Below are 13834 nucleotides of genomic sequence, written 5' to 3' on the forward strand. Positions count from 1 at the left end.
ATGTACCCTCCACCAGTGTATATTCCTAAGTATATGGTCTGTAAAATGAGTATAAGAAAGTTTATACATTTCTACACGAAGTATTTAATATGAAGATGTCTATACGTATTGCATGTTTGCAACATATCGTGGAGAATTAAAAAAATAATTGCACTTTTACAATACGATTTTTTAAGCTCCACTGCAGCAAATTGCTCTTTTGCGTTTATCATCACGTGATTTTATTTGGACCAATGACAGCAGAGCATTTTTGTGCATTATCCTTTGAAGCTAGGAGGGCAATATTCTTTCTGTGGGTGGTTGAAGTGCAGTTATCTAATAAACTTGTTGACGTCACTTAAGATAAGTCTCTACGTCTACATTTCGGGATATATCTATTGATTGTGAATGTAAAAACGTTGAATTTCGATGAGCTGTGGTTAAAAAAGTCATTAAAAGAAATTGATTAAAATGTAACTACTTGGAGGCATATAAGCCACATTGTTGCTAATGTACGTCAGGCCTCTTGTAGGCAGATGCGGAATTGCCTTATGGTTAACGGATTTACAGCCAACGTGTTGTTGCGTTCGAGCAGCCATCAGATAAGACTACCAATTGTTGTTGGAAGGGTTGCACTTAGTCATGTTTATTCATATTGTAATTTTATGGTATAGGTTTAGCTTTTTAAATGTGCAATGATTACTTCTACTCTAGATATTCAAGGTAAACATTGTCTAAACGCAATCAATATTTAATGTTAAAGACAATCACAATACCTTGAGTCCTAGAGTCCCCCCCCCCCCCCCCTTCCAACCAATTCTTTACATCTTGACACATGTTACAGAGAATAAGCACATAAACAATTCAAACGTTGACAAAAGTTTCAAACCAAACTATACCTCTGTCTATTAACACGTAAATGTAAATCGTCATGATTGTGTGGTTATTGTCTATAGCTTTGAGGTTGGACAGTCGATATCGGCATCGATTTGATCATTCTTACATTGATAATACTGGTATTAACATGTATAAATATGGAACTAAGACTTGTTTCAAGATTCTATGGTTTCAGTATTTTGAGCATGCCCACGGCTTTCTATATGAAACAATAGCTTTGAACTATTGTAGTCGGCTTCACAATACATGGACTATTTCGATATAACAAATGATCAATAAAAATGCAAGGGACAAGCATTGTTTCGTTACAATAGACCCACTTATATTTAAATAATGCAGTTTCGTTTTAAAGTTCAATATAAGTAACATCATTGGAAATAACGGTTATGGTGCAAGTTTTTACGAGGACTTTCACTTTAGTTTTTTTTTTCACTTTAGTTTTTTTTTTCATTAAGATTTGGCACAAGCAGTGAAGCACTATACCGCGAACCAAGCAGACGTGTAAAGTCAGTGTACATTGTATAAATGTTGTATGGTGTCAGCAAGTACTGTAACTATTAACTTTATAATTCATTATTCAGTAACCAGTCACGTGGTTTCCAAGGATTGTCACCGATTTGTCCAGAATTGTTGTAATGTTTTCTTCCAAACAGCCATTAACAAGCTGATCTTGCATGAATCATGTTATTGTCTGTTTTGTCAGAATATGCTATGTTTTTCTCAAAATGTTTTAAATTGAATAAGCGTGCAATGTTTTGTCAAGATTGCTGCACCGAATTATTAATGCCAATCTATCAAACGATCTAATCGCCAAGATTCCATTCATATTCTCGTACGATGGAAGCACTGTTGATGGCTTGTAGTTTGTCTATATTGTGTGTATGCTGTGCATCTACTGAAGTGAAGACGGTGAACGTTTATAATTCTGTAATATTGGAAGGATGCTGCGATATCAGCCATGACAGACTCTGGAAGTTTAATACAGAATTGGTGTATTCTAATCATTTGTTGGTGAATGATACTTTTGATGGAATCATGAGTTTATTTAGCAATTATTCCCTTGTCATCGACTCTATAACTTTAGATCTTGATGGTTTCTACCAGTGTATCTGTAATCTCGGGCAGTATATCTCGATGCAAAATTATTCACTAGTAGTGGAAGGTAATGTTGATCGATTTTTACCACTTTTTATTCTTTTCAGGGCATTATTTACAAATCGAGTCTTAATAACATAATATTTATTTCTGGTGGTATTACATTACAATAAACGCTTTTGGGTTAGCATCTTACCTTTGCAATATCTTCTATAAATACTTCAAAGGGTCAACATCTCTTGAAATTAATCAATTTGGTCAACATAAATATGTAAAAGAACGTTTATTGCTGTTAACATTATTCCGCTTTAAATAGCGGCACGGACTACTGACATCGTAGGTGTTATGACATTGTTTCATTTGAGTAATTTCCAAAATATTTCGATTTGCAAATCATAATTGCTCAATTTTTCAAAAGGTTCCCAGTCGTTGAAGACAATTATTAACCAAATTGTCTACAAAAACAACCATTCTTTACATCATTTGATGATATTAATGACCTATATTGTGTTCGTCAACAGTTTCATCCATTAATTCAAATCGTACGTACTATGTTATTGTGATTATTTCCTTGATTAGGCTAGACAGTACTTGCTAATCACATACCTTGCTATGTGTCTATGGGTGCCGTTTTTATGTTTTTTAATTAGTTTTAGATTATTTATGTAAATATGGTATGATAGAAATGTTATTTATGATAAATTTTATTTATTTCACTCCAGTGTCTCCAAGTTTATCGATTACGGCTGCGGAAAATCAGGTTCGAGAATTGTTGAATATTGCAGCTAACGAACCAAGTCGGTTAGTCTGCCAGGCTGTGAATGCCAAACCTGTGGCAAACCTCACATGGATGATAAATGACAGAGCCATACCCAGCTATGCAGGAATTCAGTCGATATTTCCTAATCCTAATGGAACTTTCAACACAATCTCATCATACACCCTCACTACTTCAGAAGTGGTAAGCAACGTATCGTGCATCAGCAAACAGCTTACATCTGAAATACAACGAGTAGATGTAACAATTAATACCTACGGTAATCAAAACTACATTTTTTGTCTTTTACTTCTATCCACAGATTTCCTAGCTCATTTTCTATATTTTCAAAGATAATTTACATACTACAATTCCATACATGTTACCTCAAACTACTAGTTTGTGCTAAAGATTCGGTCTGATGCGCTAATTGTCAGTTTATTTATTATTTTTGGTACTGTTATCAAATGCGTCAGGATGACCAAAACTTGAGTACCGAACTAATTAATTATGCATTAATTAATCTTTACAAGGATGAATGGAAAATGTATTACTTCCATAACTACAAATGTAAAGATGGCCAAACACAGAGGTGCTCCAAGTAAAGCAGATATGAACAACATTAAAGAGGTACAGTGATGAAGGGTGTTCTAAACAATAATATAGGTAGGCTGTGTGTGACGTATATTCATTGAAACCATGCATAGATGTATCTGGTGTATATACAAAAACAATATATTGTTACGCTGGAGTGCCGTCATTCCCATAGATCAAGTTCTTTTTTTTTTAGCCATACGTTATTCAATACAATTAATATAGGTACATACATAGGTATTATGATTGCTCATATAAAGAACTTATCCAACAATGATTCATTGTTTGTATATCTTGTATAACAGAATGAACTGATATCAAACCAGCAAACAGTTGAATCTGAGGGCGTCTATCAGGTTAACGTGAATCTAGTAATATATCTATATATATTCAGTGCGTGTAGAATATTATTCAATATATGATATATCGAACACTCAACGATGTTGGTATAATGAAACCGGATTGTAATTATCTTAGAAATTTGGTTACAGACGTTAGAAATATTGCGGGAACGAATAAAACAAGTTGGTCCGTATGTTATCCTCTCCCCACCCCCCCCCCCCCACCTTCCTAATGTATGTCCACCGTTGATGAACCCTTGGAAACACTGTTATTGCGACAGAGCTATTTCGTACAAGTCAAACACATCTACGAATATGTGTATATTTTGTCATTTTCAACCTACAAATGTTATATTATGTGTTCATATTTCCGTTACATTTTGCAGTGATCCCGACAATCTCTTTTACCATTAACGGTATCGATGCTACAAATACCGTCACCGTACAATACGAGACGATGTTAACCGCGGTTTGTCAAACAATAGGAGGAAGACCCCCGTCGAATATTACTTGGGTGATTGACGGCCAACTTTCCAATGTTGTCACTGATGGAATGGTAACAGTACAAACAGGAAATACTTTCACATCAACTTCTCAAATGTCGATACCAGCTACAATGTCTAAAGGACAAATAACATGTTTAGTTTCCATCGGTTACCCGGATAGCAAGGTTGAACTACACGGTATTTACCATACGTACGGTGAGTACGATTTTCATTGTTGCCATTGGACATGCCAAAGTACATATTAGCATAGGCGTAGAAGGCGGGGGCTGCAGCCCCCCCCCCCTCCCAACCCACCAAACATTTTTGTGAAAATTCGGGCAATATGCTGAGAATTTTTCGGGCACATACTGAAAAAAGAATAATTTGCAAATGTGTTTTTCAATGGTTAAACTTATATTATTATGATCATTATTATTGTAACGACTTCCTTAATAATTATAACCAATATAGAAGAATAATAACACTGAAATTTATTGTATGATATTGTCAAGTGATGTAAAAACCAGAGCATGCTTATATGATACGCATATTAACATATTGAACGCGCGCGGAGCGCGAAAAGTTTGGTTATATTTTTCGAGTAAGTCGTTACAGCCCCCCCCCCCCCACCCTCCAAATCTACGCCTATGCATATTGGGGTAAGCTAATGTCCACGTGCCTAAATACAGACAAAACTTTTCATTGCAAAGAAAACAACAGATATGAAAACAAATAATCAGATCATATATTGTCTGATTACATTCTTCGTTCCTTTCATGTTTCTTCTAGCCTGGTATTCTGTATTTTACATCTTATTTTTCTTCTAGCCTGGTATTTTCAATTTGACATCACTTTTATATTTTGTTGTAGGATTGTTTATTTGACATCACTTTTATTTTCTTGTATGGGATTTTGTTTTTGACCTCACATTTATTTTCTTGTGGGGGATTTCGCATTTGACATCACATTTATAAAATGATCTCTTCACAGTTCTGCCATCAGTATTTGTTACTATCAATGGTCATCGTAAAGTTGAGGTTAGCCGTGACAGGTCAGTGTCCGTAGTCTGTCGGTCAGTTGGATCCAGGCCAAAGGTTAACTTACTCATACTCACAGGTCACCATGGAATGGATTCAGAACAACCTACCGTGACGTCAACAAACAGCGAAATTAACGATACATACGATACTATTACGTCAATCAACTTCACACCAACGAAAGAGAGAGGAAATGTCACGTGTGTTGTGCAAGGGCTACTGATAAAAGACGTTAGTTCCTACGCAACCTATGTAGTAATAGGTAAGACTTAAAGATAGGTAGGATTAAAGATGACACACATACATTAATCTGACTGTGTTACGATAACGATCTTGAAAATACTAGATTTTAGAGCGTATAGTATATAAATGCGTAATATTGTGTAGTACATTATAGAACTAAGAATGCGTAATATATTGCAAACCATTGTGTTATACGTGCATGTATAATTCATTGTGACATATATAAATGTGAAGATTTGTGCATTTTAAGGATGTAATATTATACACAAGATTATGTCATACGTACAATATTGTTTATTGTTGTATAATATCATCCAGTTCATAGATGTTAGACTTGAAGTAGAATATGTCAATAGTTAATTAGCACATTTCTTGTTTCTGTCGCAACTGATATTCAAGGTTCTTTTAATATTGCACATGTTCATTTCAGGTGAAGCAGGTAACAAAGAGGATAACTTAACGCTAATCTGGTTGATTGTTGGTGGATTTGTAGCAACAGTAATCATGCTTCTCTTGGGCGTACTAATTTACTTCTTGAAGAAGAACTTATGTAAGTTTCATGAGCATTTTCTCTGTCTTCGAGAATGTCATTGCTTTTTGCCATTATTATTTACATTGCTCATATGTCATGTATAAACTCAATATGGACATTAATGCAATATTACTCAATTAAAGTTATCGTTCTTTACATCATTATTGTAATCTCAATTTTTCATATTCCAACAGCCTTGGCGTCACTCTTCTCACATGGGTGAGTATTATTCTACTCTTATAGATTTAAAGAAACGCACAGTACCTTATTTACTGAGTTTTCATTTTCTTCATTGTATTTTAACAACAGTTACCAAGATGTCCAACTAAATGAGTCGAATCTAAAACGAATAAATACAGGCAAGTACTAACATTCTACCTGCTGATAAGAAATCAACATACAGTATACATTATTGTATGTACATTGTCAAAATGGTGATATGATTCGAACCTCTTAAAGTGTAACTGGTCGTCAACATAATCGATTTCCTGTCTTTTTATAGCATCGACTGACGTTCCTGCGATGAAGTAAGTAACCGTTGTGCTATACATTACAATTATAGAAACGTACATTAAATGCAAATGTAGGCATTGGTGTAATCACATTTATTGTAAATGTAGCAAGTTATGATAAACTAAGCTAAATAACAGTGACTAGTAATGTAAATAAATAGCACCAATATCGATAATTTATCATAGCATGGAGTCACAGTAATAATACGGACAATTCACTTTAACGGCTTGAGTAAATCATAGCTATAATAACTCTGTCATCTATGAAATATATTATTATTATTTCTAGTGTAAATTTGTTTCGCATTGTAGTCTTGAAGCCGAAGGCGAGGGTTACCACCGACGATTGTCACGGCACACGGGACGTGGAAGTTCATTCTTTGATGGTAAATTTTCATTTATTCACAAGATATGTATCTGCATTAGTACAAACAATTAACTTATATTAACGACGACGATGAATATGTTGCTGGTGATGACTGGGACGGCGATGAGAACAGAAACTTGACAATGACGTCGATGAGGACGACTGTGAGTATATGTGACGATGACAGTAATTGTGAAGATGATGGAGATGATGAAGGTGATGCTATACACTTTAATATAATATATCATTAATCATCGTTACTCTATATTAATTACACATTGCCACAATGCTGACAAATATCAATTCGAGTCTATCATTCAAAACCATTATAATATAATATTTGAAACAAAAGTTTTAACAAATTATTTATTGATGATATTTTCAGCCACATCTGGAGAGTTGCCGAAACCACCCAGGTAAACCACCCAGTTGAATGTTAACGATGAACTACCCATGATGTATTGAGTACTGTATAGTGGAAGATTACGGTAGTCAACAAAACCTAAGTGTTATTTCGTACAGAAAAGCAGATGAAACATAAACACAGAAACATAGACCAGTAATAATTCTTTAGAATATGAGAGACCTGCATTGTCTGATTTGCATAGAAAATCTCGGCTGGTATTTAGCGTATGAGTAATAAACCTAAACTAACTCTAACGGAAACTAAACATATTACAGCTAAATAGGTTGCCTGCTGCAATATGAGACGCTATGTCATCAATGAAAACAAATCATGAACTTACCGTTGGGAGGTTTTCTTTACAGCTTGGCATTACCGGAAGTTCCCACTTTTCCAGAGGTTGTTGAATATTCAGATGTTCCAGAGCATGGTGAGTATTTCTCGCGAATATTCATAGACAATATTCTTGATTGTGATATGGTTGTATTAATACAATACTTTCTTGTGTTCACGGAAATGAATTTCCTTTCGTACATATCCTTCAATTTATGTGTAATTTAGATAAGAAGATGTCACCTAATCAAACGACTGAATTAAGGTTAATCTATCCAATGTCTTTAACCGTGGACTAATTTAGTAAGTCGATGAATAGACATTCCTGCGAATATCTTTTTTTATTTGCATACATAACTTTAACGATTAATCATTAAACCAAAGCGTACTACTCGGCTGTGACCGAAACAGCAACAGTTGGTCGAATATTCCACGTTAACAACATGAGAATGATGTTAAAGATGAAGATGGGGCTATTGTACAACAGATGGATGGGCACAATAGGAGCATCCAACGCTGTAACCAAAAGCGTATTAATTACTACAATTTCCGGTAAGTTATTTAACTGAATGAGGCAGCTCGATCTCGCAAACAAGAGATATTCTTGCTAATTATCTACCTTAGGTATAACTTCATGTTGTTTCATCTAACGATTCTTCTTTCAAATCTGTATTATTTTTGTCAGACGAATCTCTTAAAAGGAAGGCTATTCACTTGGATGATTATGGTTAGTGTTAGGGTTAGATGTATGTTTAACCCAACCCTAACCCTAATCCATCTAACGATTCTTCTTCAAATCTTTACTTTTTGTTAGATGAAGCTCTTCAAAGGAAGGATATTCACTGGGATGATTTTGTCAGACGATTACTCGAAATGTCGATTAATCGAAGCATTTCGATGGTAGAGGGAATATGTATAGATTCAGGTAATCATCTTTCATGATTTAGATCTTATATTATATATTTGGAAGAAGATTAGAGACGATTTTCCCCAGATGAAAGACAAACAATCTAACAGAGCTGTTCTGAGATGTTGACGATGGCCACTCTCCTCTTCCGACCCACCCTACAACCACATAATCTCCCAGTAACCGTTTATTTATGTTACTAAATATTATATTTGTTTTATACCGTGAACTAACGCACCATTACCAAGTTTGGAAGGTTGTTAGCTTAAACAGATTCGTGCTTCTGTGGTGACAGCTTTACAATGCCCTGCTAAAGTTGTTTAAAATGTTTCTAGTTATTCCCCTTAGTCCCCTAATTCCTGTCATATTAATAGCATTGCAAGGTATTAAAAAATCGTGTAATTGTTGAAATATTGATGTAAAAGGCGAACGTAGATGAAACAATTTTCATGTTTCTCTATCTTTCAGCTCACCTTTACTTATTGCAAGAGTATTTTGTCTGTGAGACGCTGGATAGTCGACTGAATATGCAGAATAAAGATGGAAAAACTGTTAATCCGATTGATCAAGACTTGGCAGCCAAAAGTATTCTCGGGATTCTGGAAGGAATGGAAGCCATACATTCTTACGGTGTTAGTATTTGCTCAATATATATAAATCTGGACGGACTATGTCAATTAGGAGACGATACATTTTCTCACATTTACCGTTCATGCATATTATAGAGGTGTTCTGTTATCTACAGAACGCTTATCTCCTTTCGAACTGACAAAGGGTTGAATAATATCTTAATAGCACATGGCATCACGTCACATGACCCTCAATGGTAGGTGCGTTATGCTACTGTGAGCGAGAGTTCCAGTTCATGTATAATTCGATGTACGTAACTTTATCCCGAATGGTTCATTTCTACGTTTTAAGAATGGTGAAAATGTCACGTGAACCTGAAAATATTGTTATGAAAACGTGTTGAAGTATATTCATTGGTATCTTCATACAATATTTATGTGCTGAATTGTACCTATGCATGGTAAAGCACATACAAATAATCAGAGCCTTTTAGCGGACGCTATAACAGGCTAAAACGCATTAAAACTTACGCTTGTTTTGTTTGATGCTGACAGTTTCTTCATCCAGATCTTTGCACCAAGAAAATCCTCCTGACCTCCGACAACGTCTGCAAGATTTACGACTTTTGTTTGGCTGAAGATGCTGCAAGAACAGTCATGGTGAAAAAGTCAAAGGTACAACCATAGCAATACATTACACAGTGCATTCAAGATGTGTTTTCTTTATCATCATATGACGTAATAGTCCATGTCATCTGTTACTTGATGTGGTATTCTACCATCATATTATATCCCACTTTAATTGGTGTAATCCACTTGATGTTGTACAACCATCTTATACACTTCTTTTGACTTAACACCACCATAACATCCAACACGGTGGTTTATACTAACAGGTTATCTTTACTATCTCAGGCGGTGTTATAACACCATACGGTCATTACGTTTACGGTATTCACGTAACGACAGTTTCAGATTATGCAATTCGCCCTATTAAAGTGTTATCTACCAAGTTTGTCTGTCATTTTCAGATAGAAATATTATTTTATTACATTTTTCAGAAACATTTTGACCTCAATAACCTTCCACCAGAGGCTTTACAGCGGAATGAATATTCATGGACTAGTGATATGTGGTCCATTGCGGTAGTCATCTGGGAGGTGTTATCAGCTGGTAATTGTATTTTGAACTAACTGTAATGTGTAATGTGAACTAGCTGTAATGTGTACTTTGTAATGTGTAATGATAACTAATTGTAATGTGTATCGCCCACTGATTATAAGGATACTTCGCTGTATTTTTTAACTGTGTCATGCTCATACTTACTGTGTGTACCATAGGAAACCAATACCGCATACAAATGTCGTCGTACTCATACTTACTGCATGGTCTATAAGAAAAACAAATACCAGACACAAGTAACGTTTAACACGTGTATGATTGGTCTACAGGAAAGTCTCCATTCGTTGGTGAGACGAGCACTGATAACATCAACATGCCTTCACCGATAGAAGCATGGCCAGTAGAGTATCGGTATGTAAGGTAACTTTAATTTACTTGTAGCAAAATATAAAAATCTAACAGATACTTCAGAAAGTAAAAAGGACATAACGCGAGCCTTCCAGTCATTTACAGAGATAATTCTTTCAAATTTAGGAATCCGTCAAAGCTAGTATAAATTGATGGATCGGTCATAAAAAAGTCTTCTTTTTATATTGGTTTGAGTCTGACATTAAGTTGGTTTTCTAAAAAAATGATTGTGAACTTAATAGCATGCTTTTCTATTGATTACAGTAAGGAGCTCCTGTTTCAATGTTGGGAAACAGACTGCACTCTTCGACCAAATGTAGCGGACCTCAGGATGATTTATTCAGAGGTTCGTCACTAATATCCATTCTTAAACACAACACATGATGGCCGTCTTTTCCATACTCGGAGAGAGCAGTAAGACCCTAATGCTATCTAAGTAGTATCCATAAAGAGGAGAACATTTTGTGTAGTATCCTTGATACACAAAAGGAGTTGTGTACATCATTCCTACATCAATATTAATGTGTGTACATCATGTCTACAATCATATCAATTTGTGCACATCATTTCTACACTCATATTAATATGTGCACATCATTCCTACACTCATATTATTATGTGTACATCATTCCTACATACATATTAATGTATGTACATCATTCCTGCACTCACATCAATCTGTGTACATCATTCCTACACTCATATCACTTTGTGTACATCATGCCTACACCAATATTTATCAATATTTATGCAATTTTTATTGTTATTAATTGAAATAGAGTTTGAGTACATCCAAGACGGAGACCAGACCGATATCTGTTATGAGTGGAATAATGGACCATTATGTTCCAATGAAAGGCGGACCACAACAGCAAGAAAAAACTGAGTCGAGTCAGTAATATGTACAGGGAATTCTCAGTATCCGGTCTCGTAGAAGAAGGGCAGCCTGTGCTTCGGTTAAATCACAGGACACGTCTGTGCCAGCTATAACATTTTCACCGCTCAACACGGGCTCAACCAGTCACAGAGGGCGGAAGTAGAGGGCGGTTTTGCAAGGCGACCTACAGGCCAGTACACATTCCAACAAGAAACATAATAACTCCAGGACAATTGCGCCTTGTCAGCTAAGAAAGACGACTAGAAAGTTGGGTCGAAGATAATTTATATATATAGTTGTGTCCATAACTGTTAATTGTGTGTTAATACAAACTAGTTTATCAGGCTAAGTGGTATGGTGGTTTTGTTTGCATTTTTCGGTGATTTCATAGCAACATTAAACGTCTTAATCTCGTATCGCAAACGCAGTTTTTGTCTCGTTGCATTGTGATTTGATTTAGGCCTCATATTACCTCACTGCACTGATATATAATGAACAGGTCAGGGTAGAAGTATACTTTGCGCTCTTGTCTAATTACAGCATGTAAGTTAACTCGAATAATTTTCTTCCTCAATTTCATTTCTCGAACCTATAAAATACTTAAACAAAGCTCTTTATATCGTTCGCACTTTATTAGTTTCATTTATAATTCACATATTCAGTTTCGTTATTTTCATTGTACAATATCAATTTATTGAGATTATGAAACAGAAAGTCCGAACAAGGCTTGATAGGCTATACAAGCAATTTATTCCATATTTCTGTAGCTCTCAAAGGGTGACAGGTTTTCAAATAATAAAAAAATCTTTTGTATCTTGTTTGCTTTGTTTAACAAAATCTCTGTTCTTGGAACTGGTGTGAATAGATGGACGCGGTAAACGATTCACCTAAACAAACAAGCAATGATGACAATTAATTGATATGACAATAGTTAAATAAGTTACATTAAAACACAGGGACCTGGGAATAACAAAGATGAATAAAATATTGAATTTACCTAGGACAAGGAAATTATGTTAGGATTGGATTTAAGGAAGAACGATATTTTTCTTACATAACACAGGAATGAAGTATCCAGAAACGATGATTACTCTTATTTAGCATAAAATTATGTATTCTTCTAGTTGTGTCGATGTTGGATTCATTAGATTAAGTATCCATCAATCTTATAATCCCCTTCTATTAGCAATGTTGTAATTAGTCAGCTCACTGTCTCACCTCCATATGTTAACATATGTATTTAATTATTTCAACATGAAAAACTGAGACTTACGGCATAACATGTTTTAGAAAACCCATTTAAAGTTTTAATTTATTGACACGGATAGTTACCTTCAGATATCGAAGTAGATTTGTCCTATACCATACAACAAAACGTATCGAAAGTGACATGATTTTAAAACGCCCGGGAAAAAATGTGATGGCTCCTGTCAACAATACATTCGTCACTTTAATAGTCTCGTGGCGTTGCAGGTTTGCAATGAACAGTACTAGATGGAACTAGTTATCAAACCACGACACGATTGGTCTATTTGTCTAGTTTAATTTGTGCTACTGCTGTAACGCTTCCTATTTCAGTTTTCGAATATACCGTTGCTAAGGGAAAGTCTGGATTTTTATGGTAATTTAGGTATAATCCTCTCTAATTTCTGTATTAATCATTTCATATAACGTATGTTTTTTGTTTCGTAGGCCTATTTCATGATTTAATTGACCACTTTTGTTGCGATAAAAAAAAAAGAATAGTGTTAATATTAATAAGACAAATACGCAAGAGAGCGCACGATCGCTTTAATGAATGACTTATGGCACACAAATAGATTAAACTTAACTTATCTTATCTCATTTTAGATAACCACATTGCCACAGAAGTTAGTCGCTATTAAACTATTTGATCGGATCAGCTATTGCCGTATCCCTGTGTAGCTAGCGATACAAAACAACCAGGCTACCTTGGGGTTTAGCGCCCTCTAACAATATGAATATAAAAATGTTGATGTTATTGAACATATTAATGATCGTAGTTCAACCGCACCCCTTGTTTTGTAGACACAATAATTATTACAATTGTTAAAAGATCGGTTTTTAACTTTTTAACTTTAAGTTTGTGCGTTATTCCTAAATAAATGAACTACAATGTGAGTGAGAAACATCCTCTTGATTCTTCTACTTTTGTACATTATATAAGGGTTGCCGATAAATAACTGTATTAACTCACTGGAACATATTATCTCGTTAGTGTCTTTTTTCACATTTATCCCGTTAAAATCTCAATTAATAGTCAGTGGTAACAATTCTTACAATTTTCAGTTATTTTTGAAGGCAAACGTATAATCCTCGACAGACTGGAAACTATCGGAACTTCTCAGTAGTATA

General features: G+C 34.9%; 1 protein-coding gene across 3 annotated transcripts; it reads left to right on the forward strand.

The window, feature by feature from the left end:
• The first annotated feature begins 1327 nt into the window (after positions 1–1327).
• On the forward strand, positions 1328–13666 carry LOC139982085 (uncharacterized). Of its 3 annotated transcripts, none has more exons than XM_071994621.1 (19): positions 1328–2038; positions 2694–3008; positions 4050–4364; positions 5139–5447; positions 5859–5978; positions 6155–6179; positions 6270–6319; positions 6463–6487; positions 6785–6858; positions 7225–7255; positions 7608–7672; positions 7960–8127; positions 8390–8500; positions 8951–9114; positions 9607–9726; positions 10113–10224; positions 10503–10584; positions 10846–10927; positions 11361–13666. In XM_071994621.1, the coding sequence occupies exons 1-19, from the start codon at positions 1714–1716 to the stop codon at positions 11478–11480; spliced, it is 2613 nt and encodes an 870-aa protein (XP_071850722.1). In that variant the 5' UTR covers positions 1328–1713; the 3' UTR covers positions 11481–13666. The 3 variants fall into 3 exon arrangements, with proteins under 3 accessions (XP_071850722.1, XP_071850721.1, XP_071850723.1); XM_071994620.1 differs by having other exon boundaries at positions 1329–2038; positions 10503–10593; positions 11361–13665; XM_071994622.1 differs by lacking the exons at positions 6155–6179; positions 6270–6319 and having other exon boundaries at positions 1329–2038; positions 10503–10593; positions 11361–13665.
• Positions 13667–13834: the final 168 nt, after the last annotated feature.

The sequence above is a fragment of the Apostichopus japonicus genome, chromosome 16 (genome assembly GCF_037975245.1).
Source record: "Apostichopus japonicus isolate 1M-3 chromosome 16, ASM3797524v1, whole genome shotgun sequence".
NCBI lineage: Eukaryota > Metazoa > Echinodermata > Holothuroidea > Aspidochirotida > Stichopodidae > Apostichopus > Apostichopus japonicus.